Source organism: Pygocentrus nattereri, chromosome 27 (genome assembly GCF_015220715.1).
Source record: "Pygocentrus nattereri isolate fPygNat1 chromosome 27, fPygNat1.pri, whole genome shotgun sequence".
Classification (NCBI taxonomy): Eukaryota; Metazoa; Chordata; class Actinopteri; order Characiformes; family Serrasalmidae; genus Pygocentrus; species Pygocentrus nattereri.
The window spans coordinates 27,251,155-27,277,509 of record NC_051237.1 but is presented as its reverse complement, the minus strand read 5'-3'; the positions used below and the strand labels follow the sequence as shown (position 1 = coordinate 27,277,509).

At 42.1% G+C, this 26,355-nt stretch overlaps 1 protein-coding gene across 1 annotated transcript in view; it reads left to right on the top strand.

Moving 5' to 3' along the window:
• The first annotated feature begins 538 nt into the window (after positions 1-538).
• LOC108410887 (ATPase family AAA domain-containing protein 2-like) overlaps positions 539-26,355 on the top strand; it is a 39,318-nt gene continuing 13,501 nt past the window's right edge. The window contains exons 1-18 of the mRNA XM_037535193.1: positions 539-618; positions 3,515-3,575; positions 3,690-3,756; positions 4,017-4,098; positions 5,506-5,590; positions 8,044-8,187; positions 10,167-10,251; positions 11,078-11,143; positions 13,067-13,175; positions 13,260-13,375; positions 15,772-15,946; positions 20,609-20,697; positions 20,799-20,958; positions 22,876-22,966; positions 23,240-23,554; positions 24,304-24,367; positions 24,752-25,007; positions 25,930-26,115. Of these exons, the coding sequence (XP_037391090.1) occupies positions 3,548-3,575; positions 3,690-3,756; positions 4,017-4,098; positions 5,506-5,590; positions 8,044-8,187; positions 10,167-10,251; positions 11,078-11,143; positions 13,067-13,175; positions 13,260-13,375; positions 15,772-15,946; positions 20,609-20,697; positions 20,799-20,958; positions 22,876-22,966; positions 23,240-23,554; positions 24,304-24,367; positions 24,752-25,007; positions 25,930-26,115 (2,118 nt within the window). The 5' untranslated portion in view covers positions 539-618; positions 3,515-3,547. The remainder of the gene's footprint in view (positions 619-3,514; positions 3,576-3,689; positions 3,757-4,016; positions 4,099-5,505; positions 5,591-8,043; positions 8,188-10,166; positions 10,252-11,077; positions 11,144-13,066; positions 13,176-13,259; positions 13,376-15,771; positions 15,947-20,608; positions 20,698-20,798; positions 20,959-22,875; positions 22,967-23,239; positions 23,555-24,303; positions 24,368-24,751; positions 25,008-25,929; positions 26,116-26,355) is intronic.

Sequence of the window (26,355 nt, the reverse complement as noted above, 5' to 3'; positions counted from 1 at the left end):
TGATCGGGAGATGTGACCATCATTAAAAGTATAATTGGGATATTTTAACAGCCTAAATCACCTGATCGGGAGATGTGACCATCATTAAAAGTATAATTGGGATATTTTAACAGCCTAAATCACCTGATCGGGAGATGTGACCATCATTAAAAGCATATTTAGGATATTTTAACAGCCTAAATCACCTGATGGGGAGATGTTGGTCATTATGAGGGAGGTATTAATTCTAATCTGACTCTGCACTGAATTCATATAAAAACAACAGAACCTTCGCCAGATCACTACGCCAAACTGATGATGTGCTCATGCTCGCTTAAGGCAACTGAATGGCTGCGTCATAACCTACTAAATAGCAGGTAAAAATAGTGCACCACCTTCAGAAGCCCACTCATTCGTAAAGTAGGTGCAGTATCGTCTTCGCTGGTTTTGGACACGGCTGTTGTTAGAACACCGGACTATTTAATCCGTCGGAAGAATCTCCCGTTTGCGCTGCCGAGGCGGTGGTGCGTCACCGTAACGGTCGAGTCCAGGACACGGCTGAGATGTTGTTGCACGTTTTTCACCACAGATACAGAGAATAGTGGCCTTAAACGGTCCCCTGAAACCCAGAACGGCACAGTGAGTTGTTATTGCCACAAAAACGTCTCAGGACTGGGTTTAATGAGCTAAAGTGACGTTTATCCAGCCAACGCTACGTTTCTTGGGAGCTAACGACGGTTCTTGGTCTTAAGGTAGCCAGTAAAATAACAACATGGTCCAAAGGTCTGAGATAGGAATCGTTTCTGCTATAAATAAGGCCAATATAGTATTTTTAAAAGCTGTGTTTCTCAGGGTAGATGAATTACTCTTCACTGAGAGTCAAAATGATTTGATTTGTCCATTAATCGCATTAATACGAGTCTGAATGACTCAAGTTTCTAAGCTTTCCTAGGGTTTGTCTCAATAACTAGTGAGCCACCTTGCTCCCTACTCCCTAGTTACATAAATGAAGGCTCTTCAAGGGTTCTTTAGTAAAGAAAATGGTTCTATAGCTACAGAGTCGTGAATATTAAAAGGGTTCTTTGGATCACAGAAATGGTTCTTCCAAAAATGGTTCTGTTTGGCACCAAGAAGGGTTCTTCTTGTTATGATGTCAATCTTGTAACGGTGGAAGAACTCTTTGGTGCTATGTAGAACCATCTACCGGACATGCTCCATCAATCTGAAGAACACTTACATAATGCTGAGAGCCCTTTAATCATGCATCATGTTCTTTGAGTGTTCAGGGTTCTGTATAGAACCATTTTCTTTACTAAAGAACCCTTGCGGAACCATCTTTTTCAAGTGTGTAGGGTGCTGTGTAGATAGGCAGCATTTTAACTATAATGGAAAACAGCCTACTTAAAGGGGACCAGAGCCGTTCAGAGCGGTTTGGTGTGAGATGCTCAGTTCTAAGAAAGAGCACAGTCAGAGCCGTTCCCAGTGGTGGTGATGGGAACCAGACGTCCCTCTAAAAGCTCCTACAGAAAGTTCCTACATGAACTGGTTCTGAATTCACTGCCTGATGACTGAGACGCTGTTTTATGAGAGTTTAGAGAACTTCAACTCCATTCATGGTGGAGGGAGACATGCAGGGTGCTGTGCGGCAAAATAGTCCCCAAAGAAAACTCAGTATTCCAGATTTTCCACTGTTTTCCATCATCAGCATTCCATATAAGCTCAGAAGACTCGTGTAGGTTCTCTGGTGGTTCTGGATGGTAAATAAAGTGTCTATATCTTTGTTGAAGTCATGGCGACGCCTGGTTCCCATCACCACCACTGTAAAGACGACTGGACAGTTTCACACCAAACCCTCTGAACCTCTGATTACACCTAACACACGGAGTTAGGAAGGAGAATTCCGCTTTAGTAGGGCACTGATTAAACCAGCAGTCATTCCCATTTCTTACTCTAGTAATACACTCACTGATCAGGCGTAACGTTCTGACCACCTCCTCGTTTCTACGCTCACTGTCCACTCTGTAGTTCTACAGTTACAGACTGTAGTCCATCTGTTTCTCTGATACTCTGTTACCCTGTTCTTCAGTGGTCAGGACCCCCATGGACCCTCACAGGGCAGGTACTATTTGGGTGGTGGGTCATTCTCAGCACTGGTATGTGTTGCGCTGGTCTGAGTAGATCAGACACAGCAGTGCTGCTGGAGTTTTTAAACACCTCAGTGTCGCTGCTGGACTGAAAATAGTCCACCAACCAAAAATATCAAGCCAACAGCGTCCTATGGGCAGCGTCCTGTGGGCAGCGTCCTGTGACCACTGATGAAGGACTAGAGGATGACCAACACAAACTGTGCAGCAGCAGATGAGCTGTCGTCTCTGACTTTACATCTACAAGGTGAACCGACAAGGTAGGAGTGTCTGATAGAGTGGACAGTGAGTGGACACAGTGTTTAAATATTCCAGCAGCACTGCTGTGTCTGATCCACTTGTACCAGCACAACGTCAGTTACTGCAGTGCTGAGAATGATCTACCACCCAAACAGTACCTGCTCTGTGAGGGTCCATGGGGGTCCTGACCACTGAAGAACAGGGTAACAGAGTATCAGAGAAACAGATGGACTACAGTCTGTAACTGTAGAACTACAGAGTGCAGCTATACGGTCAGTGGAGCTGATGAAGTGGACAGTGAGCATAGAAACGAGGAGGTGGTCAGAATGTTCTGCCTGACCGGTGTATATATAGTTTCATGACCTTGCGCGAGCTGACAAGTTACCTATTTAGTTGGCTAGTTGAATAGATAGCCCAAGCAGAGCTAAAACAGTAAATTTAACGTATGGTTTGTCAAATTTATATTTCTAATATAACACGTTATATTTTGGGTAATCAGTTTTGTATTAGTGTGTGATACCTGATGAAGTAAAGCACTGGGTGTGTTTACAAGCACTTAACAGTCCGATAACTGCAGAAAATCTGATTTTGTCAGCAGTCTGATCAACACATTTACAAGCACTTGAGTGGTCAGACCATGGGGAACCTCCGGGTCTGCATGAGTCACACAGTAATCAGATTTCTTTACAACCAGCCAATAAACTCACAGAGGAAGACACGACGTAAACGTAACGTAAAACTCAAACTGAAGAATATTTCAATCCTTTATTTTGTGTTTGGTTCCAGCGTCGCTCCAGAAGTGTTTTGCTGCGTGTCGCGGCGACGCTACTCGCTTGTTTCCGGTGCCGCCGTCTGTTTTCACACCTGCTCCGAAAGAAATCAGAGTAAGGATTTACATGAACTGAGACGTCTGATTACTGAGCTACAATCCAGCCTCTTTAATCAGATTTCCTAATCAGACTTACTCTGATCTGAGAAATCAGAGTGGGCTGCTTACACGTCCATTTGACTAATCAGATAGCTGCAGGAATCGGATTGTGATCGGATGATTGAGTGCATGGAAATGAAGACGTTATCGGACTCTTTTCATCGAATTACACCTCAGTGTTATAACTGAAATTTTACCAAATACATGGACTTTTTCTCCAAAGGGTTATACAGCGATTTACAGCCCAAAGAATGACATGGAAGACCAAACCAGTGAGCAACCAGGTTGTGTTTTATTGATTACTAATTATGAAATGTTATAATATAGTACATGTTTATAACTGTAAGTGCTCAATTCATGGATGATGTGCTACTTTGTCTTTCCATCATTGTTTCCAGGCAGCTCTAATAGTGGAGGACTTCAAGATGAGACGTCTGGCGTTGGAGATGATCTCTTCATGCAGAAGTAAAAGTCCTGAATTATTGTTCTGGGAACAAAAACACAAAATCTGAACACACTTCTACAGATTACGTCCCAGGGCTAAATGTATTCTGTAGTCATCTACTTTGGCGGTAATACTGTACCTTATTTTTATAATATATTACTAACCTGAGATGGATGGATGTTGGTAAGTGTACGTTAAGAAAAGGCTCAGACAGAATAACAGCAGTTAAGATGACATCTGAATGGAAAAGTTACAGACGTGTTAAACTTGTATTGGGCAGCTCAGGCAGGGATGTCACCCAGGAGAGGGACGACTTGCAGAGAAAGCGCTGCGCCGCCGGAGGGGGTGATTTAAGTGAAGGGGTAAGATGCATGCATGGGGGGCGGGGGGGGGGGGGGGGGGGGGGGGGGTTACATCTCAGTCTACGCAATTCCAATGTAAACACTTAACATCAGTGCAGCAGCTTGTAAACTTAGCTCAAGAATGAATGAACTCACAGCGAAGAAAGGATGCCAGGTGTCTACGCTCACTGCTTGTTAACACAAATAGCTGATCAGCCAATCACACGGCTGCAGCTCACTGCATGTAGGCGTGTAGAGGTGGTCAAGACGACTTGCTGAAGTGCAGACCGAGCATCAGAACGGGGAAGAAAGGGGATTTAAGGGGCTTTGAACGTGGCGTGGTTGTTGGTGCCAGACGGGCTGGTCTGAGTATTTCAGAAACTGCTGATCTGCTGGGATTTTCACGCTCAACCATCTCTAGAGTTTACAGAGAACGGTCCGAAAAAGAGGAAATATCCAGTGAGCGGTCAGTTGTGTGGACGAAAATGCCTTGTTGATGTGAGAGGTCAGAGGAGAACGGGCAGACTGGTTCCAGATGATAGAAAGACAGCAGGAACTCAAATAACCAACCAGAATCTCTGAGGAACGTTTCCAACACCTTGTTGAAAGTCGACGAAGAATTAAGACAGTTCTGAAGGGAAAAGGGGGTCCAGCCTTTTACTAGCAAGGGGTACCTAATAAAGTGGCCAGTGAGTGTAGTTCAGGCAAATAGGCAGGTTTAAATTTGGAATATTTCAAGTGTCTGTAATATCTCAATGTTGACTATAAGTGTCTGTATTTCACCGTTGAGGTTTTGGCTTATATTGAAAATGACTGAAGTCACATTCTGCCCCACAGATTTGATGAGATTTTTTAATAGGGCCTTTTTACTGGTTAAGTTTGGCAACCCTGGTTTAACAAGAAGAGAAGAGAGTCTAACAGCCATCCGTCCCTGTGCTGATAGATGACTGCAGCTCAGGCTTTTTATCTGAGCTGTTTAATTGCAGTAACTGGGTTTAGTTGACTGTGGGTTTAGGCTCCTGTCCTCACCTCTGCCCTTCCTTTATGTTCATGACAGATGCATTGTATCTGAGAAAGCCCTCTGGGGGCGCTGAGGAGTGGGGAGGGGGGTGTATCCTCTTTGTTTTTAACTGTGAGGTGTTATCTGCGCTGATTAGTGAGAGATGTAGTCATCTCTGCTGTGGCCCTCGGGCCTTTATTCACTAATCTCACTGTTAGTGGTGCATTTTCCCCCGAAGCATTTCTATTATCACCTCTGACCACGCTTTGAACCAGCCGCGCTGATGAATGGTTGAGCGGTCTCTTTAAAAGTGTGGAATGTAGATAACGTGCGCAGGCCTGTGTAGTGTATAGCATGTTTACAATAGCAGCGTGACGCACCATTTAATATACATTAATTAATTCATTAATCCCTTCATATCTTCATAGCAGCACAACACTGCAGGGCCAAAGAGAATAAAGACAACTGAGGCGCCGCAGCAGAAAGCAGGCCATAGTGAAGAGAAAGATGAAGGTGAGTTTCAGAGGTTTAACTTAAAATGTGCTTTTTTTAGATGTTAAAGGCAAATTTCAGCATTTTTTTATTGTTTTTTATCGTGTTTTGTGAAATTCATGCGTCTAAAGAAAGAAATAATAACACTTTTTTTTCAAGGGTTCTTTAGTAAATGGAATGGTTCTATTTAGAACCATGAGTTATATTTAGAGACCCTTATTAGTCCCACAGCGGGGAAATTTCACCTCCACATTTAACCCATCCGTGAAGTGAAACACCACATACACACTAGTGAGCACACACACTAGGGGGCAGTGAGCACACTTGCCCGGAGCGGTGGTCGGCCCAATCCGCAGCGCCTAGGGAGCAGTTGGGGGTTAGGCGTCTTGCTCAAGGACACCTCAGTCACAGGCTGTCGGCTCAGGGGATCGAACTAGCGACCTTCAGCAAGGCTGGTTCCCTGACCTCCAGCCCACGACTGCCCCACCTTGTAGATGTAAAGTCAGAGAGGATAGCTCATCTGCTGCTGCACAGTTTGTGTTGGTCATCTTTCATTAGTGGTCACAGGACGCTGTCTAGAACCATTTTGTGATTAAATGGCTCGTTCTGTGGTAAATATTTTTTAGATTCATGGAGAATGTGCTGTACATGGTTCTATATAACACCAAAAGGGTTCTTATATTGTTACGATGTCAAGCTTGGCACAATAGAAAAAGTCTTTTTGGTGCTGTATAGAACCATTTTCAACAAGGTTCTATATAGAACCATATACAACACATTTTCCATAAGTCTGATACATGGTTTTACTGTGGATGAACTCATGGTTCTAAATAGAACCAATCTCTCTACCAAGGAACCCCCTAAGAACCATCTTTTTTAAGAATGTTGGGTTCCATGAGGTGTAGAATTGCAAACATAAAAATGTCTGAATGCCTGTGGGGAGGGCTCCGGGAGTACGGGGTGAGGGGCTCGTTGTTACGGGCCATACAGTCCCTGTACAAACGGAGCAGGAGCTTGGTTCGTATAGCCGGCAGGAAGTCGGATTGCTTTCCAGTCAGGGTTGGACTCCGCCAGGGCTGTCCATTGTCACTGATTCTGTTCATAACTTTTATGGACAAAATTTCTCGGAACAGCCAAATGGTGGAGGGTGTCCAGCATGGTGGCCTCAGGATTTCACGTCTGCTTTTTGAGGAAGATGTGGTCCTGTTGGCGTCATCAGGCCGGGACCTCCAGCTCTCTCTGGACCAGTTTTCAGCCGAGTGTGAAGCGGTTTGGATGAAAATCAGCACCTCTAAATCTGAGACCATGGTCCTGAGTCGGAAAAGGGTGGATGCTCTGTCCAGGTCGGGAGTGAATTCTTGCCCCAAGTGGAGGAGTTTAAATGTCTTGGGATTTTGTTCACGAGTGAAGGAAGGATGGAGCGAGAGGTTGACAGGCGGATTGGTGCGGCGCCTGCAGTAAGGCGGACCCTAAACCGGTCCGTCATGGTGAAGAGAGAGCTGAGCCAGAAGGTGAAGCTGTCAATTTACCGGTCAGTCTACGTTCCAACTCACACCTATGAACTACTACCCAAAGCTCATGACCAAAAGAACGAGATCGCGGATACAAGCAGCCGAAATGAGCTTTCTCCATAGGGTCGCCAGGCTCTCCCGTAGAGATAGGGTGAGAAGCTCAGCGATTCGGGAGAGGCTCGGAGTAGAGCCGCTGCTCCTCCACGCTGAGAGAAGCTAGTTGAGGTGGTTCAGGCATCTCGTAAGGATGGCCTCTGGACGCCTCCCTAGGGAGGTGTTCCAGACATGTCCGACAGGGAGGAGACCCTGGGGAAGACCCAGGACAAGTTGGAGGGATTATATCTCTCGACTGTCTTGGGAACGCCTCAGTATCCCTCCGGAAGAGCTGGAGGAGGTGGCGGGGGAGAGGGAGGCCTGGTCCTCTTTGCTTAGGCTGCTGCCCCCGCCACCCGGACTCGGATAAGCGGTTGAGGATGGATGGATGGAAAATGTCTGAATGTTAGTTGAGTTTTTTGGTTTGTTTGGTCGGGATGCATATCGGGAATCATCGGTATCCAAAGATATTTGCCTAAAAAAACATTGACAGATTTTTAGGTTTGGCCGATAATTTAAAGCGATATTTGATGATTTTGATGATTATTATATTTATTATACTGAAGCAGAGCGTAATGTTTCGGTGACGCTGGGTTTCTGCACTAAAACGCCTGCATTTATTTTAAACACTATAGAAATAAATATTTATTATTTATACTAGTATTTATATTTATTTCTGCATTTTCTAAATGCTTACGTATCGACATATATTCACATTTGTATATATGTATTATGTATTCCCCAGAAGAGAGAGAGTTTTTTTAAAAGAGTGTATATTTTAGTAATATGTTTTCCAGCTCATATGTTCTATGTATTAATGTTATATATTTTTATCCTTCTGGAATCACATTATCCCCATCTTGGTTCCAGACTACGCTGATGAGGATGATGAAGAGAATGATAGTGAGAGTAATGATGGTTATGAAGAGGACAAAAATGATCAAGATGACCGTAGAAAGCACTTTATGGTCCAGCAGAGGAAGGCAGTGGACCGGCAGCAAGCTCCGCTGGGTGGTCTGTATGGGTCATTGTCCTAGAACCTATTTGTTTAGTTGTTGAATTAATAGTTTAAAGCAGTGGTCACCATCCCTGCTCCTGGAGATTTACCTTCCTGAAGAATTGGCTTCCAGCCCTAATTGAACGCGTCTGATCCAGACCATTAATCCACTCATTTCTCTCAGGTGTGTTACGTTCGTGCTGGAGATCAGTTCTGTAGGAAGGTAGATCTCCAGGGGCAGAATTGGTGACCGCAAGGGTTTACACACACACACACACACACACACACACACACACACACACACACACACACACGCACGCACACACACACACACACACACACACACACACTTTAAAAGACTATCAGCCCAACCTCCCCTTGACTGTGATTGGTCCACTGCACAAAATGGGCACATGTGTACTTACTTGGCTCTTCAACTTCCCTTCCGAAGGCTGCATCTGCGCTGCTCCAGCACATCACCGCACCGCAACATATCCCATTCGTTTTCAGTGGAAAACTTTATGCGGATCAATCCGGCCAACGTGATGCGTCTGCCCAATCAGAAGATGGCTGGTGTTGGTGCGCTAAGTGTTCACAGCACGGAGGAAAAAGAAAATCCCTGATGCAGGGAACGTCTTTGTTAACGCCCACATGCGGCCAGCTGAAGAGGGGGAGTGCGTTCGCATCTGTCGACGTGCCGGAACAGTGTAAACGCAGCATAACTCTTAGGACTAGAGTAGATTGGAAAGCTACAGATTAACTGTAAAAAAACTAATATATGAAAATTTGTCAGACTGAGCAAATCAGGATTAAAGTTAGGCTGACATTTGTGTGGTGTAAGCTTTGATCAGCCAAGATGCTTCATGTACTTTAGTTCATTTTTATGGATAACAGTGCATCATACATCGATCAGGCGTGACGTTCTGACCACCTCCTCATTTCTTCACTCACTGTCCACTTTATCAGCTCCACTGACCGTATAGCTGCACTCTGTAGTTCTACAGTTACAGACTGTAGTCCATCTGTTTCTCTGATACTCTGTTACCCTGTTCTTCAGTGGTCAGGACCCCCATGGACCCTCACAGAGCAGGTGCTGTTTGGGTGGTGGGTCATTATCAGCACTGCGGTAACACTGACGTGGTGGTGGTTTGTTAGTGTGTGTTGCGCTGGTACAAGTGGATCAGACACAGCAGTGCTACTGGAGTTTTTAAACACTGTGTCCACTCACTGTCCACTCTATTAGACACTCCTATCTTGTCGGTCCACCTTGTAGATGTAAAGTCAGAGACGACAGCTCATCTGCTGCTGCACAGTTTGTGTTGGTCATCCTCTAGTCCTTCATCAGTGGTCACAGGACGCTGCCCACAGGACGCTGTTGGCTGGATATTTTTGGTTGGTGGACTATTCTCAGTCCAGCAGCTCTGCTGTGTCTGATCCACTCGCACCAGCGCAACACGCACTAATACACCACCACCACGTCAGTGTCACTGCAGTGCTGAGAATGACCCACCACCCAAACAGTACCTGCTCTGTGAGGGTCCATGGGGGTCCTGACCACTGAAGAACAGGGTAACAGAGTATCAGAGAAACAGATGGACTACAGTCTGTAACTGTAGAACTACAGAGAGCAGCTATACGGTCAGTGGAGCTGATAAAGTGGACAGTGAGTGGAGAAACAGTTCAGTACAGAATGTCATAAGCCATGTAATGAAGTCGTTTAGAAAACACACGGTTTGAGGTGAGTGTGATGACTTGGACATGTAGTTAGCAACATGCTAATTGGTGGGTATAAGCTTCTGTTACATGTTAGCTACATTAGCCTTGTAGCTCCGGTGTAAAACTAAAGAAGCAAAGTTCAGGCACCGAACAAATCTCGGCTGATCAAGTACACTTGGGACCAGGGGTCTCGGGCTACATGAGAGTTCTGTACCTTTAAGGTTTTGATGGATTTGTTAACAGACCCTAATGGAGAATTTGTTTCTTGCTGTGACTCCAGAGTTCAGGAACCCACCGTTTTGTAACCCTCAGGCTGCCGTAGGGAGCTTCCGCTTCAGTGACTCACTGCCCAGGACTGTGTACAGGTCTGATCCACATGCTGCTCACCTGTAGCCTCAGTTTCTCCTGCTTTGCGGGATGAAATCAGGCACTAGATTAAAAGTTTATTCCTACAATATCATTTAAAAGACTTTAGATTATTATCATTGCTTTACTGGAATCTTAGAACCTAGACATTTCATTGAGAACTTCATTAAAAGGATATAATTTTATTAGAACTTATAGATAGATTAGATATTAGATTAGATATTCATTTCATTCTGCATATCGATTTCCTTATACTTTTATTCTGGACATTGATTTTATTATTCACTCTGGATGTTAATCCTCTGGGCTCCACAAACTCACTCGCACGCCAAATTCAATGCTTCTATATCTTTTTCTGTATCTTTATGACAGTCCAGCACAGAAATCCAGTTCAAACATTTCCCGAATCCGTAGAGCCGCCCTTTCCGTTCCGTCTTATCTCGAGATCATATGAGACTCGCATCTTGAGTCCTGTGAAGAGGGGCTGAGATGCATGTCATCTGAACTCTCACCTTGTGGAGCTGCTGGATTCGTGTGTCCATCTACATTCTGAGTGAAACTGACCAGTGACATGGTCATATGAGGATCATATTATATGAAGAGCCATTAAGAAGATATGAACAAATTGAGAAAATGACCTCAGACGCAGTGGGTTAACTTTATTAGGAGTTCACAGAATCCTGGAAGTTGTAGAATCACAAAATTGATGTTATTTATTAGAAACAGTGAGTCCAAACATTTTAATGGACATTGTAACTCATCAGTGCTCAGTGAATTATTAAGCTTGTTATTGGTCTTGAGTATGTGATGATGTTTGACCCACAGGAGAAAACACACTTGGTACAATAAGGGCTCCTCTGAGAAGGACGATTCTTCTGATGATGACAGAAGGTACTGAATTAACTCCTTGACTGAAAGTTGTCTTGGAAAGATATCCAACATTAGCTCTTTTGCATTCTGGCACCATCGAGTCACACACCAGTCCAGTGTTTTTTAAAACGCTGCCTTCTGCAGCACCTTCATCTGGCAAGTTCTGGAAGGCATCATTAGCCACGTTTACATGCAGCCTAATAATCTGTTAATAATCCGACTAATAGCTCAGTCGGACTAGAATACATCCATGTAAACACCTCAGTCGGAGTAGTCTAATCTGATTGAGGCCATTCGGAATACAGTTTCTATCTGATTGAAATCCTGGGTAAGCCTGTAAATAATCCATTAAATAGAAGAATAATATCCGAGTAAACTCCTGTATCCGATTACATTCCCTATCGGAAAGTTTCAGTCCGTTCTGCATGTGCGTCGCGTCACAGTGAGAGTTTATACCGTTCAACACGGCGGAGCAGAAACTGGTCTGCAGAGGAGACGAAGTTCATGCTCTGATCTTTAAAAGACGGCGGTGGGACGGACGTCCAGCTTATGTGTCTCAGAGCACGACGTCTTCCTCTCGGCCTTCTTTAATAAGGACGTGTGAAGGACGTTTTCCTGAGTCTGACGTCATTTTAAAGCAGTTAAAAACACAATCACTGCTCACTGCTGCTCATCTCACTCTGACTGGACTCTGATGCTCGTAGTCATGGTAACGTCTACACTAAGTGGTTCTTTATGCGTGAGCGTAATTTTGGATAACTTGTAGTCTGAATATAAACGGAGATTTTCCATCAGATTGTTGAGTAGAGTGAACATAAACACCTCAGTCTTAATCGATAATTTGAGTGTGTTCAATTAGATTGGCAAAAGTCTTTGCATGTAAACAGTCACTGTTGTAGTTTGCATTGGCTAAGAAATCCCGCAGTCCTCTGCATCCTCTCAGTCGAAATAAATGGCACATGAAGGCTTTGGTAGCCACCAATGCAGAGAGACTTATTTGGGTACGAAGGGGTAATATACTGTTTAAACCTAACCTGTTTAAAAGTTTTACTTACTGTTTCCTCCAAAACCGCACTTTGAGTTGCACCGAAAGACGCTGAAAACGTCTATTGATTCAAATGTTTCCAGAATTTCACAGTATATTACATCATAATTATTATTGCCAGAAACAGCTGATAGGTTTGTTAGTGTAATATATTTTATTCATGTGGAATTTATGTGTATATCTGAAGCAGATACAGCCAAGGCATTATTTCATTCATCCCGCAGCGTCATACTGCTATTTTAAAAGCTCATCTCAAGTCCAAGAGGCTTTTATTGTCATTCCATCTATGTGGAATGAAATTACGTTCCTCCAGGAACATCACGGTGAACCATGGAACAAAAAGTGCAAACATGCAGACATAAGTGTGCAAAAAAACGTTAACTTGAAGCAATAAACACGACAAAACCGACGTTAGACACAGTAAACAGACAGGACCGACACAGCACTCGTTTATTTAACATGCTGTGATCTGTGAGTAGATGCAGTCAGATAGCAGCACTTAGTGCTGGAGTAAACACAGTATTAGCGGCAGTGTACCACATAGTGCAAGTAGAGCATCAAAAGAGGAGTGTGTGTGTGTGTGTGTGTGTGTGTGTGTGTGTGTGTGAGGGGGTATTGATGCATTACCTCCTCAAACCAAGATTCATGCAGACACACCTGATCTCATTGTTCATACTAGGTTGTGATGTCATGACATTTATACAGTAACTGATTTGTTTGCGTCATTCAATTATTAAGTCATTGATTTAGAATGTTAGTGTTGCCTCCGGCCTCACCTGATGAGATGGTTAGACTTCTGCAGGTGGTTCTTCTGTATAGCCACTAAAACATTTTGGTGACAGTTTGGGAGATTTGGTCTGATTCAGTCCATCTCAGAACCTCATTGGTTTCTCCCTCAGGCTCTTCCCTGTGAATCTGCGTAAAGAGGATATTCTAGGCGTCCGCAAAGACCGGATGAAGCTTGGACGAAACCTTGCTGATGTTGACCCGATGGAGATCGACCAGTCGGTGAGCTCCGTTACGTGAAATTCGCTCTTCGCTCAGGAAACTACAGTTCAGTAGCTCATCCCGCCCTCCTGTCCTCCTCTGCAGGTCCGCTTTGACAGTGTTGGAGGTCTAGACAGCCACATCGCAGCACTGAAGGAGATGGTAGTTTTCCCTCTGGTCTATCCTGAGGTCTTCGACAAGTTCAAAATCCAGCCACCAAGGTGAGAATAAGGCCCAATCCCATTTCACCCCTCGTCCCTACCACTCAGCCCTACCCCCTCCGTTTTGCACGGTCACGTCTAGGGAATCTGAATATCTGACTTCAGCTTCATATCACTGAAGAATTAGGGGGGGGTGATAATAAATAACTGCCCCCTCTTTGAAGGCGTATGATCCCTAAATGTAACTAAAGCCCAGCAGTGAGGAGCTGAACTTTCCCCTCCTCTGCTGTCCCTGCAGACGGGCAGGGTCGCCTACAGAGCGGCGCTAGTAGCTGATAATGAAGTGATGCTCTTTTATTAGAGGGTCTCATTTCAGAGGGAAGATCTCAACCACTGCCCTGTAGCTCAGGAACAAGGGGGAACACTCGAAAACAAGGGGTAGGGGTAAAAAGAAGAAATGGGACGGGGGCGTAAGCGACACCAAGTGGAATAAATAAATGTGGAGCTTGGTCAAGTACCCGCCTACTCTGTAGGCGACCCTGCCCGTCTGCAGGGACAGCAGAGGAGGGGAAAGTTCAGCTCCTCACTGCTGGGCTTTAGTTACATTTAGGGAATCAGGCTAGAACAACCTGGCTAATGAACAGTTTCATCCCACAGGCTGTCAGGCTTCTCAACAAGCTGTGAAGCTGTGGGTCCGTCCCCAACTACCATTTTCAGTCAGTCACTTTGTATCATATCATCTTTGCTATGGACAATAACACTTTAACACTAAGCCACTTTAAAGAACAACAACACAGCCACTCAGGTCATTTTAAAATGTATACTGTCTCTATGTCTCATCATGATCTCACCGTCTCATTCGAGAACTCCCTGATTGTTCCGTCTGTAGAGGCGAGAAGTCTTGGTGTGATTCTGGATGGTCAGTTATCGTTCTCAACTCACATCGCGAACCCGAGTCAGTCGTGCAGGTTTCTCCTGTACAACATCCGGAGGATCTGACCCTTCCTCACCCGAGAGGCCACCCAGGTGCTCGTGCAGTCTCTTGTCATCTCAAGGCTTGACTACTGCAACTCGCTCTTGGCTGGTCTTCCCATGCGGCCCTCAAGCCTCTGCAGCTCATCCAGGATGCGGCAGCACGGCTCGTCTTCAATCTGCCCAAGTTCAGCCACGTCACCCCACTGCTGCGCTCCCTTCACTGGCTTCCTGTATCTGCATCAGATTTAAACCCTAACGCTGGCCTACAAAGCCAGAAATGGACCAGCCCCTACCGACTTGATGGCAATGGAGAAATCTGGAACTGGATCACGAGCCCTTCGAGCTTCGAGTACAGCTCGGCTTGACCCGCCATCCTTCAAGGCGCGTGGAAGACCAGCGTGGAGAATGTTCTCTGTACTGGAGCCCAGGTGGGGGAATGAACTCCCCCTGGCTGTCCGAACAGCAGAGTCTCTCACGGTCTTCAAACACAGACTGAAGACCGTCTCTTTACACAGCACTTAAATCAGCACTGAATTATAAGCTGCACTTATATTTTATTTTATTGTATTTTATTGTATTGCATTGGTTAATTGGCTGGTGTGGCAGATTGTGGTTTGACTCTGCAAGAATGTAGAATTGCAAGAATGTCTATGTATAACTAAATATATCACTGAAATACGTTGAAGCCCTTCTTCACTGTACTTTATACTTTGCAGGGGAACTCCAGTCATTTTTCCACATAATTATATAGTTTGTTGTTTTAGTTCAGAGTGGTTTGGTGTAAAATGCTCTGTTCTATAAAAACTTACAGAACTGTTCACAGTGGTGGTGATAGGAACCAGACATCCACCTCCCTCACAGAAAGTTGCTACGTGAAATGGTTATGAATATGCATTTCCACATGTAATAAAATACAGTATTCATTTTTCTGAAAAACCTATTTTACCGCTATTTTTCCGTCATCAACGTTCCATTTAAAACTCAGAAGACACCTGTAGGTTCACTGGTGGTTTTGGGTGGTAAATAAAATGTCCATATTTGTGTTGTAGACATGACGACCTCTGGTTCCCATCACCACCACTGTAAAAACTGTTGTAGTCTCTACAATCAACCATTTCAAACTGAAATACCCTGAATTACTTTTTTCATAGTTTATATCTCAACAATTTTGAAAAATCACAAATTCTAATTTTACTGCTTTTATTATTGGATGCACTGACGCAATGCTTAAACATTTATATGGAAATGCTTATTATTCATTTGAGATTGTGTGGCATATATTAAATAGAAATTGCTATATGTTGGCTTTCTTAAATCCTGCTCTTTAAATATCAAAAGAAATGCAACAACAGCATTTGGACATTACATTAGTAAAGAAGGATAGATCATACTTTATTACAGAAATATATTACATATAGATTATATATAAATAGATACATTTGTGTCTCAACAACGGTTAACCGCTCCTTTGTGTGTTTCAGGGGCTGTTTATTTTATGGTCCTCCTGGAACAGGGAAGACGCTGGTGGCCCGCGCTCTGGCAAACGAATGCAGTAGTGGAGAGAAGAAGGTGGCGTTCTTTATGAGGAAGGGAGCGGACTGCCTCAGTAAATGGGTCGGAGAGTCTGAGAGACAGCTCCGCCTGCTCTTCGAACAGGTCACTGCAGATTCATACTGGATTAAAATCACTCCACAATTATTACAGTCAGACTGTAAAACTACACGCTGCAGATTCATACTGGATTAAAATCGCTCCACAATTATTACAGTCAGACTGTAAAACTACACACTGCAGATTCATACTGGATTAAAATCGCTCCACAATTATTACAGACAGACTGTAAAACTACACGCTGCAGATTCATACTGGATTAAAATCGCTCCACAATTATTACAGTCAGACTGTAAAACTACACGCTGCAGATTCATACTGGATTAAAATCGCTCCACAATTATTACAGACAGACTGTAAAACTACACACTGCAGATTCATACTGGATTAAAATCACTCCACAATTATTACAGTCAGACTGTAAAACTACACACTGCAGATTCATACTGGATTAAAATCACTCCACAATTATTACAGTCAGACTGTAAAACTACACACACTGCAGATTCATACTGGATTAAAATCGCTCCACAATTATTACAGTCAGACTGTAAAACTACACACTGCAGATTCATACTGGATTAAAATCACTCCACAATTATTACAGTCAGACTGTAAAACTACACGCTGCAGATTCATACTGGATTAAAATCACTCCACAATTATTACAGTCAGACTGTAAAACTACACACTGCAGATTCATACTGGATTAAAATCACTCCACAATTATTACAGTCAGACTGTAAAACTACACACACTGCAGATTCATACTAGATTAAAATCACTCCACAATTATTACAGTCAGACTGTAAAACTACACACTGCAGATTCATACTGGATTAAAATCACTCACAATTATTACAGTCAGACTGTAAAACTACACGCTGCAGATTCATACTAGATTAAAATCACTCCACAATTATTACAGTCAGACTGTAAAACTACACACTGCAGATTCATACTGGATTAAAATCACTCCACAATTATTACAGTCAGACTGTAAAACTACACACTGCAGATTCATACTGGATTAAAATCACTCCACAATTATTACAGTCAGACTGTAAAACTACACACTGCAGATTCATACTGGATTAAAATCACTCCACAATTATTACAGTCAGACTGTAAAACTACACACTGCAGATTCATACTGGATTAAAATCACTCCACAATTATTACAGTCAGACTGTAAAACTACACGCTGCAGATTCATACTGGATTAAAATCACTCCACAATTATTACAGTCAGACTGTAAAACTACACACTGCAGATTCATACTGGATTAAAATCACTCACAATTATTACAGTCAGACTGTAAAACTACACGCTGCAGATTCATACTAGATTAAAATCACTCCACAATTATTACAGTCAGACTGTAAAACTACACACTGCAGATTCATACTGGATTAAAATCACTCCACAATTATTACAGTCAGACTGTAAAACTACACACTGCAGATTCATACTGGATTAAAATCACTCCACAATTATTACAGTCAGACTGTAAAACTACACACTGCAGATTCATACTGGATTAAAATCACTCCACAATTATTACAGTCAGACTGTAAAACTACACACTGCAGATTCATACTGGATTAAAATCACTCCACAATTATTACAGTCAGACTGTAAAACTACACGCTGCAGATTCATACTGGATTAAAATCACTCCACAATTATTACAGTCAGACTGTAAAACTACACACTGCAGATTCATACTGGATTAAAATCACTCCACAATTATTACAGTCAGACTGTAAAACTACACACTGCAGATTCATACTGGATTAAAATCACTCCACAATTATTACCATCAGACTGTAAAACTACACACTGCAGATTCATACTGGATTAAAATCACTCCACAATTATTACAGTCAGACTGTAAAACTACACACTGCAGATTCATACTGGATTAAAATCACTCCACAATTATTACAGTCAGACTGTAAAACTACACACACTGCAGATTCATACTGGATTAAAATCACTCCACAATTATTACAGTCAGACTGTAAAACTACACACTGCAGATTCATACTGGATTAAAATCACTCCACAATTATTACAGTCAGACTGTAAAACTACACACACTGCAGATTCATACTGGATTAAAATCACTCCACAATTATTACAGTCAGACTGTAAAACTACACACACTGCAGATTCATACTGGATTAAAATCTCTCCACAATTGTTACAGTCAGACTGTAAAACTACACACTGCAGATTCATACTGGATTAAAATCTCTCCACAATTATTACAGTCAGACTGTAAAACTACACACACTGCAGATTCATACTGGATTAAAATCACTCCACAATTATTACAGTCAGACTGTAAAACTACACACTGCAGATTCATACTGGATTAAAATCACTCCACAATTATTACAGTCAGACTGTAAAACTACACACTGCAGATTCATACTGGATTAAAATCACTCCACAATTATTACAGTCAGACTGTAAAACTACACGCTGCAGATTCATACTGGATTAAAATCACTCCACAATTATTACAGTCAGACTGTAAAACTACACACTGCAGATTCATACTGGATTAAAATCACTCCACAATTATTACAGTCAGACTGTAAAACTACACACTGCAGATTCATACTGGATTAAAATCACTCCACAATTATTACAGTCAGACTGTAAAACTACACGCTGCAGATTCATACTGGATTAAAATCACTCCACAATTATTACAGTCAGACTGTAAAACTACACACTGCAGATTCATACTGGATTAAAATCACTCCACAATTATTACAGTCAGACTGTAAAACTACACGCTGCAGATTCATACTGGATTAAAATCACTCCACAATTATTACAGTCAGACTGTAAAACTACACACTGCAGATTCATACTGGATTAAAATCACTCCACAATTATTACAGTCAGACTGTAAAACTACACACTGCAGATTCATACTGGATTAAAATCACTCCACAATTATTACAGTCAGACTGTAAAACTACACGCTGCAGATTCATACTGGATTAAAATCGCTCCACAATTATTACAGTCAGACTGTAAAACTACACGCTGCAGATTCATACTGGATTAAAATCGCTCCACAATTATTACAGTCAGACTGTAAAACTACACACTGCAGATTCATACTGGATTAAAATCACTCCACAATTATTACAGTCAGACTGTAAAACTACACACTGCAGATTCATACTGGATTAAAATCGCTCCACAATTATTACAGTCAGACTGTAAAACTACACACTGCAGATTCATACTGGATTAAAATCACTCCACAATTATTACAGTCAGACTGTAAAACTACACACTGCAGATTCATACTGGATTAAAATCACTCCACAATTATTACCGTCAGACTGTAAAACTACACACTGCAGATTCATACTGGATTAAAATCACTCCACAATTATTACAGTCAGACTGTAAAACTACACACTGCAGATTCATACTGGATTAAAATCACTCCACAATTATTACAGTCAGACTGTAAAACTACACACACTGCAGATTCATACTGGATTAAAATCACTCCACAATTATTACAGTCAGACTGTAAAACTACACACTGCAGATTCATACTGGATTAAAATCACTCCACAATTATTACAGTCAGACTGTAAAACTACACGCTGCAGATTCATACTGGATTAAAATCACTCCACAATTATTACAGTCAGACTGTAAAACTACACACTGCAGATTCATACTGGATTAAAATCACTCCACAATTATTACAGTCAGACTGTAAAACTACACACTGCAGATTCATACTGGATTAAAATCACTCCACAATTATTACAGTCAGACTGTAAAACTACACACACTGCAGATTCATACTGGATTAAAATCACTCCACAATTATTACAGTCAGACTGTAAAACTACACACTGCAGATTCATACTGGATTAAAATCACTCCACAATTATTACAGTCAGACTGTAAAACTACACGCTGCAGATTCATACTGGATTAAAATCTCTCCACAATTATTACAGTCAGACTGTAAAACTACACAGACTGGAGATTCATACTGGATTAAAATCACTCCACAATTATTACAGTCAGACTGTAAAACTACACACTGCAGATTCATACTGGATTAAAATCACTCCACAATTATTACAGTCAGACTGTAAAACTACACGCTGCAGATTCATACTGGATTAAAATCTCTCCACAATTATTACAGTCAGACTGTAAAACTACACATACTGCAGATTCATACTGGATTAAAATCACTCCACAATTATTACAGTCAGACTGTGAAACTACACACTGCAGATTCATACTGGATTAAAATCACTCCACAATTATTACAGTCAGACTGTAAAACTACACACACTGCAGATTCATACTGGATTAAAATCACTCCACAATTATTACAGTCAGACTGTGAAACTACATACTGCAGATTCATACTGGATTAAAATCACTCCACAATTATTACAGTCAGACTGTAAAACTACACACTGCAGATTCATACTGGATTAAAATCACTCCACAATTATTACCGTCAGACTGTAAAACTACACACTGCAGATTCATACTGGATTAAAATCACTCCACAATTATTACAGTCAGACTGTAAAACTACACACTGCAGATTCATACTGGATTAAAATCACTCCACAATTATTACCGTCAGACTGTAGGGATAAGGGATATCAACTTACGTCTGCACTTTTATTCAGGCTTATCAGATGCGTCCGTCCATTATCTTCTTTGATGAAATCGATGGATTGGCCCCAGTGCGGTCCAGCCGGCAGGATCAGATACACAGGTATGTGTGAAGCAGTGGCAGCAGTGGGAACAGGCCCCTCTGAATGGTTAGTCATGTTTAAGGGTCATAACTCAGCCTGTGTGTTTTCTGTGCTCTCATAGCTCCATCGTGTCCACTCTGCTGGCCCTTATGGATGGCCTTGACAGTCGGGGAGAAGTGGTGGTCATCGGCGCCACCAACAGACTGGATTCCATCGACCCAGCACTCAGAAGACCTGGACGATTTGACAGAGAGTTTCTCTTCGGTTTGCCAGACAGAGAGGTCAGAACAATATTTATGTTTTTCGTGAAAATGAATGGGATGAATGTAGCAGTCACAGTTAGTGCTGATAGAGATGAGCAGCTTTGCACTGCTATATTTAGCGTTTTTCTCATCTTTATTATCTCAATTTCTGTTGCTCTTTGATCCAGGCACACATTCTCATATCAAATTGGCAATATTTTAATACCCCTCATTACAGATTGAGTGTTTTTATATATATCGCTGCCGTTGCATCAAAACCTCGTAAATCCAAAATGGTAACTTTACAGAAGGAAAAAACTTTGAACATTAGTCAGTGGAACCAGAACTTTTCCCCCCAAGTCATTTTGGTCTGTTCATCTTGAAATTTATACACATTGTAAACGTCAACATGCATTTTCAAATGATGTCAAAATATATATACATACACACACATATATATATATCATTTTTTGTTTATTCAAATATTAACACAAATATTAACACAAATAAATAGATTTTGAAAATGTGTCTTGGGTGCCTAAGACTTTGTGTGTGTGTGTGTATTTTATATATATGTGTGTGTGTGTGTGTGTGTGTGTCTGTATATATAAAATGTGATTTATATATTATGAAGAGATTGTTTTTGGCAGTAATAAATGCAAATATGAATACAGTAAAACTAACACTTATATTCGCATTATATATTTTATATTTTATTTATATTTTATATATTATTTGTATTTATCCATAACATTAATGGTTTTTGAGCGAATAAATGCTTACTGCTCAATTAAATAGGCTTACAAATTTACAATTTTCAGTTTCCTAAACCTTTTGTAAGAGTATTTATATATATATATATATACAGTGAAGTTGGGACGTTGTGTAAAACATAAATAAAAACAGAAGACGATGATCTGCAAATCCCTTTCAACCGATATTCAACTGAATCCACTACAAAGACGAGATATTTAATGTTCAAACGGATAAACTTTATTGTTTTTTGCAAATATTCACTCATTTTGAATTTGATGCCTGCAACACGTTCCAAAGAAGTTGGGACAGGGGCAACAAAAGACTGGGAAAGTTGAGGAATGCTCAAAAACACCTGTTTGGAACGTTCCACAGGTGAACAGGTTAACTGGAAACAGGTGAGTGTCATGATTGGGTATAAAGGGAGCATCCCTGAAAGGCTCAGTCGTTCACAAGCAAGGACGGGCGAGGTTCACCACTTAGTGAACAACTGCATGAGCAAATAGTCCAACAGTTTAAGATCAACGTTTCTTTCACATTCTGCACGTGTTCCAACAGCGTGGCGTCGTAGTAAAAGAGTGCGGGTACTAGACTGACCTGCCTGCAGTCCAGACCGTCTCCCATTGAAAATGTGTGGCGCATTATGAAGCTCAAAATACGACAGCGGAGCCCCCCGGACTGCTGAGCAGCTGAAGCTGGACATCAAGCAGGAATGGGAAAGAATTCCACCTACAAAGCTTCAACAATCAGTGTCCTCAGTTCCCAAACGCTTATTGAGTGTTAAAGGAAAGGTGATGTAACACAGTGGGAAACACGCCCCTGTCCCAACTTCTCTGGAACGTGTTGCAGGCATCAAATTCAAAATGAGTGAATATTTGCAAAAAACAATAAAGTTTATCCGTTTGAACATTAAATATCTCGTCTTTGTAGTGAATTCAATTGAATATCGGCTGAAAAGGATTTGCAAATCATCGTTTTCTGTTTTTATTTGCTTTACACAACGTCCCAACTTCACTGGAATTGGGGTTGTACATATAAAACAATAAATGCCTAAATATTATTGTACTTGTACAATGACAACAAAGTTGTGAATGAATTCATTCATTCAGTCTTTTACTCATTCATTCACTCTGTTTCAAGGGTATCATGTTCTGTTAACAGTCAAAAACTACTGACTGCTTTGTTTAATTTTATTCATTTCAGGCTCGAAAGGCTATTTTGAAGATTCACACCAGGCAGTGGAAGCCTTCTCCGTCTGACGCCTTCCTCGAGGAGCTGTCAGATAAGTGTGTCGGTAAGACTGACCAGACCACAAGTTTCCATCTCGGGAGGATTATTGGTCAGTAACAATACATATCACTTAATGTTTTTGGGAAGCTGCTCAGCCCATTTAAAAACCTCTGTTAGTCCTGTTTTACAGTGGGGAGTTATGGTATTTATGGTTATGGTATTTTTTAGATAATGAATGAATTGAAGCAGTTTTTTCTCAGGTCTTACTGCACTGTACCGATTCCCGTGTAATGATGCTGCTGGCTGCTTTGTCGTCCCCCCCGCCGTGCTCCTCCAGGTTACTGCGGGGCAGACGTTAAGGCCGTGTGTACGGAAGCCGCTCTCTGCGCTCTGCGCCGTCGCTACCCTCAGATCTACGGCACCTCCAGCAAACTCTTGCTCGACGTGAACTCCATCTCCATCTCTAGCCGGGACTTCGTGTACGCGATGATGAAGATGGTGCCGGCGTCTCAGCGGGCCGTCTCCTCGCCCGCTAGAGCCCTGGACCCTGTGCTGCAGCCGCTGCTGAGCTCCTTACTCGCCAACATATTGACCGTTCTGCATAGGATTTACCCTCACGCAGAGCAGGGGCTCAAACGGGAGAGGGACAGCGGTCAGTTGATAAGTTGCCCCCCGGTTTGAATAGTGCCCATCTTTAAGTGTACTTATTTCAATTATGTTACCAAGGTCAATGTTAGAAATGCTGCCTAAGGCCTTATCGGTACAGTACAGTAGCACAGCATACAGTATGTAAAAGCTTGAACCCCTGAATACGTATTTTCTGTTTCTGTTTATTTGTTGAGTTTAATATATTGGATCATCAAAACATGAACTTTTCCGCTGGCCACATTTTCGATTTAATTTTTTCCCCATTAATGTTAAATTCAGTAATTAAACAGTAATTGTGTATTAAAATGTGTCTCTCTAGACGGTAGACGATGTGTTACCTTATCTTCACTTAATAATCATAATAATAATAGTTTTTATTTATATGTCTCTTTTCATGCCAGCTTAAAGGGCTTAACAGACAGGAGATACATCTAAACAGTAATACAACAAATTGTTAGCATTAAAAAAAAGACAGAGGGCTTACAAAAAGTACAAAAACACAGCCTGTTAATTCTAAGGGATAAAGAGAGGCTGGAGAATGGTCATTAAAAAATAAAACGACATTGTTTTGTGTTGTGTCCACAAATGGGAAAGAAATCATATGTAATTATAGGATATAGGAATACAGGATAATCACTCCACTGTAAAATAATAACCCTCATAATTCCAGGTGAATTGGAGACGTGCTGAAGTCTCTAAATGACAGTGTGGATCATTTATGGATGTTTTCCCTTTCCTCCCCCCGACTCTCAGGCCTTGTGGGTCATATCCTGGACGATGAACTGATGTACGTTGACGATGAGACTCCGTCCACCAGCGCCGAGGACATTCACAGACACGCCCACCCACGAGGCTACCTGCAGAGCGGCAGGTACAGCAGCTTCCGCCACCTTTCAGCCCAAAGAGGTGGAGTTCAGTCTGGGCTATTAACAGTAGCTTGTAGACTATTGTTTACAAATAAAAGCTGCTCTTTGGACCCCGATCTTTGGTTTCAGGTCCAAAGATGGCTTTGCAGGTATTTTTCTATCAACAAATTCTACGTTGTTGTTGATTTTCTAGGTGAAAATAAGTAAACACCTCCTCTACGGAGACACAGTTGGTGTTTATTTACTGAATTTTTGAGAAAATAAAAAAGGTTTTAAGTACGTTAACCTCTGCAAATAAACAAAACGTCTTTTGACTGGGGTGTACGAACGTTTACATCTGACTGTAACGGTGAATTCACACACAGCGGCGGGATTTTGCCTCTGTCTTTTGCCTCCGTTCATAGAAACGCAGCCCTCCAGCCCACCTCCTGCCGTCCGCGGTTGCTCCTCTCTGGTGGTCCCGGCTCAGGGCAGAGCTCCCATCTGGCCCCGGCCGTGCTGCACGCTCTGGAGAAGTTCACTGTGTATACGCTGGACCTGGTAGTGCTGTTCGGCGTCAGCAGCACCTCTCCTGAGGAGGCCTGTGCTCAGGTACACTCGTCTCTTATGAGCACGTGCAGCAGAATCACCAGTGATGCGGCCATTTGTCTAGTACCTGATTATTACACAACAGCTAGTTCTGACCTCTCAGTGCGATTGGCTGACCTTCCCCTGAGTTAGTGATGACATTATCATGACTGATAATGTCTGTAACGTAGCAGAAACAACCAGTAAAAACTTCAACACAGGTAATAAGCCTACCAAATAAAACTATCAAGCGAGCTTCAGTGACAAAACCAGAACGATCCCATTGTAATCAACAAAGCTGTTTACACCAGATATGAGTAATTATTATAAACGAATCATAAAAGTCAATAATTAGTGTAATCTGTGGTATAATCGCCATAATACACTGAAGGTGGTGCTGTACTGTGAGATATTGACTCTACTGTGCTGATCAACTCGGTGTTTGGCTTCATGCTTAAGCAAGCTAGTGCCAGTATCTCACCAGTATCTCACTCTTGTGTTTAATATGGAATTCACGCTTAGAGATCTAGAGTTACTGTTGCCGTTGTGTTATACATTCGATTCATGTAATTAATTACACTTAATTTGATTTACAGTCTGCACTTCTGACTTAATTTCAACACAAAACAACGGTCACTTTTCATCAAATTCAAATCATAAAATATTTCCTCTTCTACTTTTATCCAGTCTAAAGTGTCTGCAAGCAAATTTTGTCCGTTTTTATAGTTCACAGTAAATCATACGAGTCCATTTCAACAGGTTTTGCCACCTTAAGAGACCTGGATGCAGATTGAGCGGGTTTAGAGGAGTTCTGGTATTTCTCCCGAAACGATCGGGACTGATTTCTAGTGTTTGTTAGCAATGTGAGGACTCTCAGAGATGTCTTAGGTTGATCTTGTCTGTCTGTTCTCTCCTTTACCCATGGCTCTACTCTGCGTTCCTTCAGGTGTTTTGCGAGGCTAAGCGGACGTCTCCCAGCATCCTGTACCTGCCCCATATCCAGCAGTGGTGGGACACTGTGAGTGGGACCCTGAAGGCCACGTTTCTCAGCTTGCTGCAGGACATCTCTTCATTCTCCCCCATATTACTGCTGGCCACCTCAAACTTCTCTCACAGCGAGCTGGCAGAGGAGGTAATGCACAGGGAGTGAAGCCGTTAGGAGTCTTGGTTTTGCAGGACATTCAAGTTAAGCTTGTATAATCATTCATGTGTTAAAAGGGCTTTCAAACATTCAGCATATTAACATTAATAACATAGCTAAGGAAAATAAGGAACCGTAGTGAACGTATCTGGAGGAGAGACAATCTGAGGCGCTAGGGGTGTCACCATACACATGTAAATATTAATATTGTTATAGGGGAGTTGTGAGAGT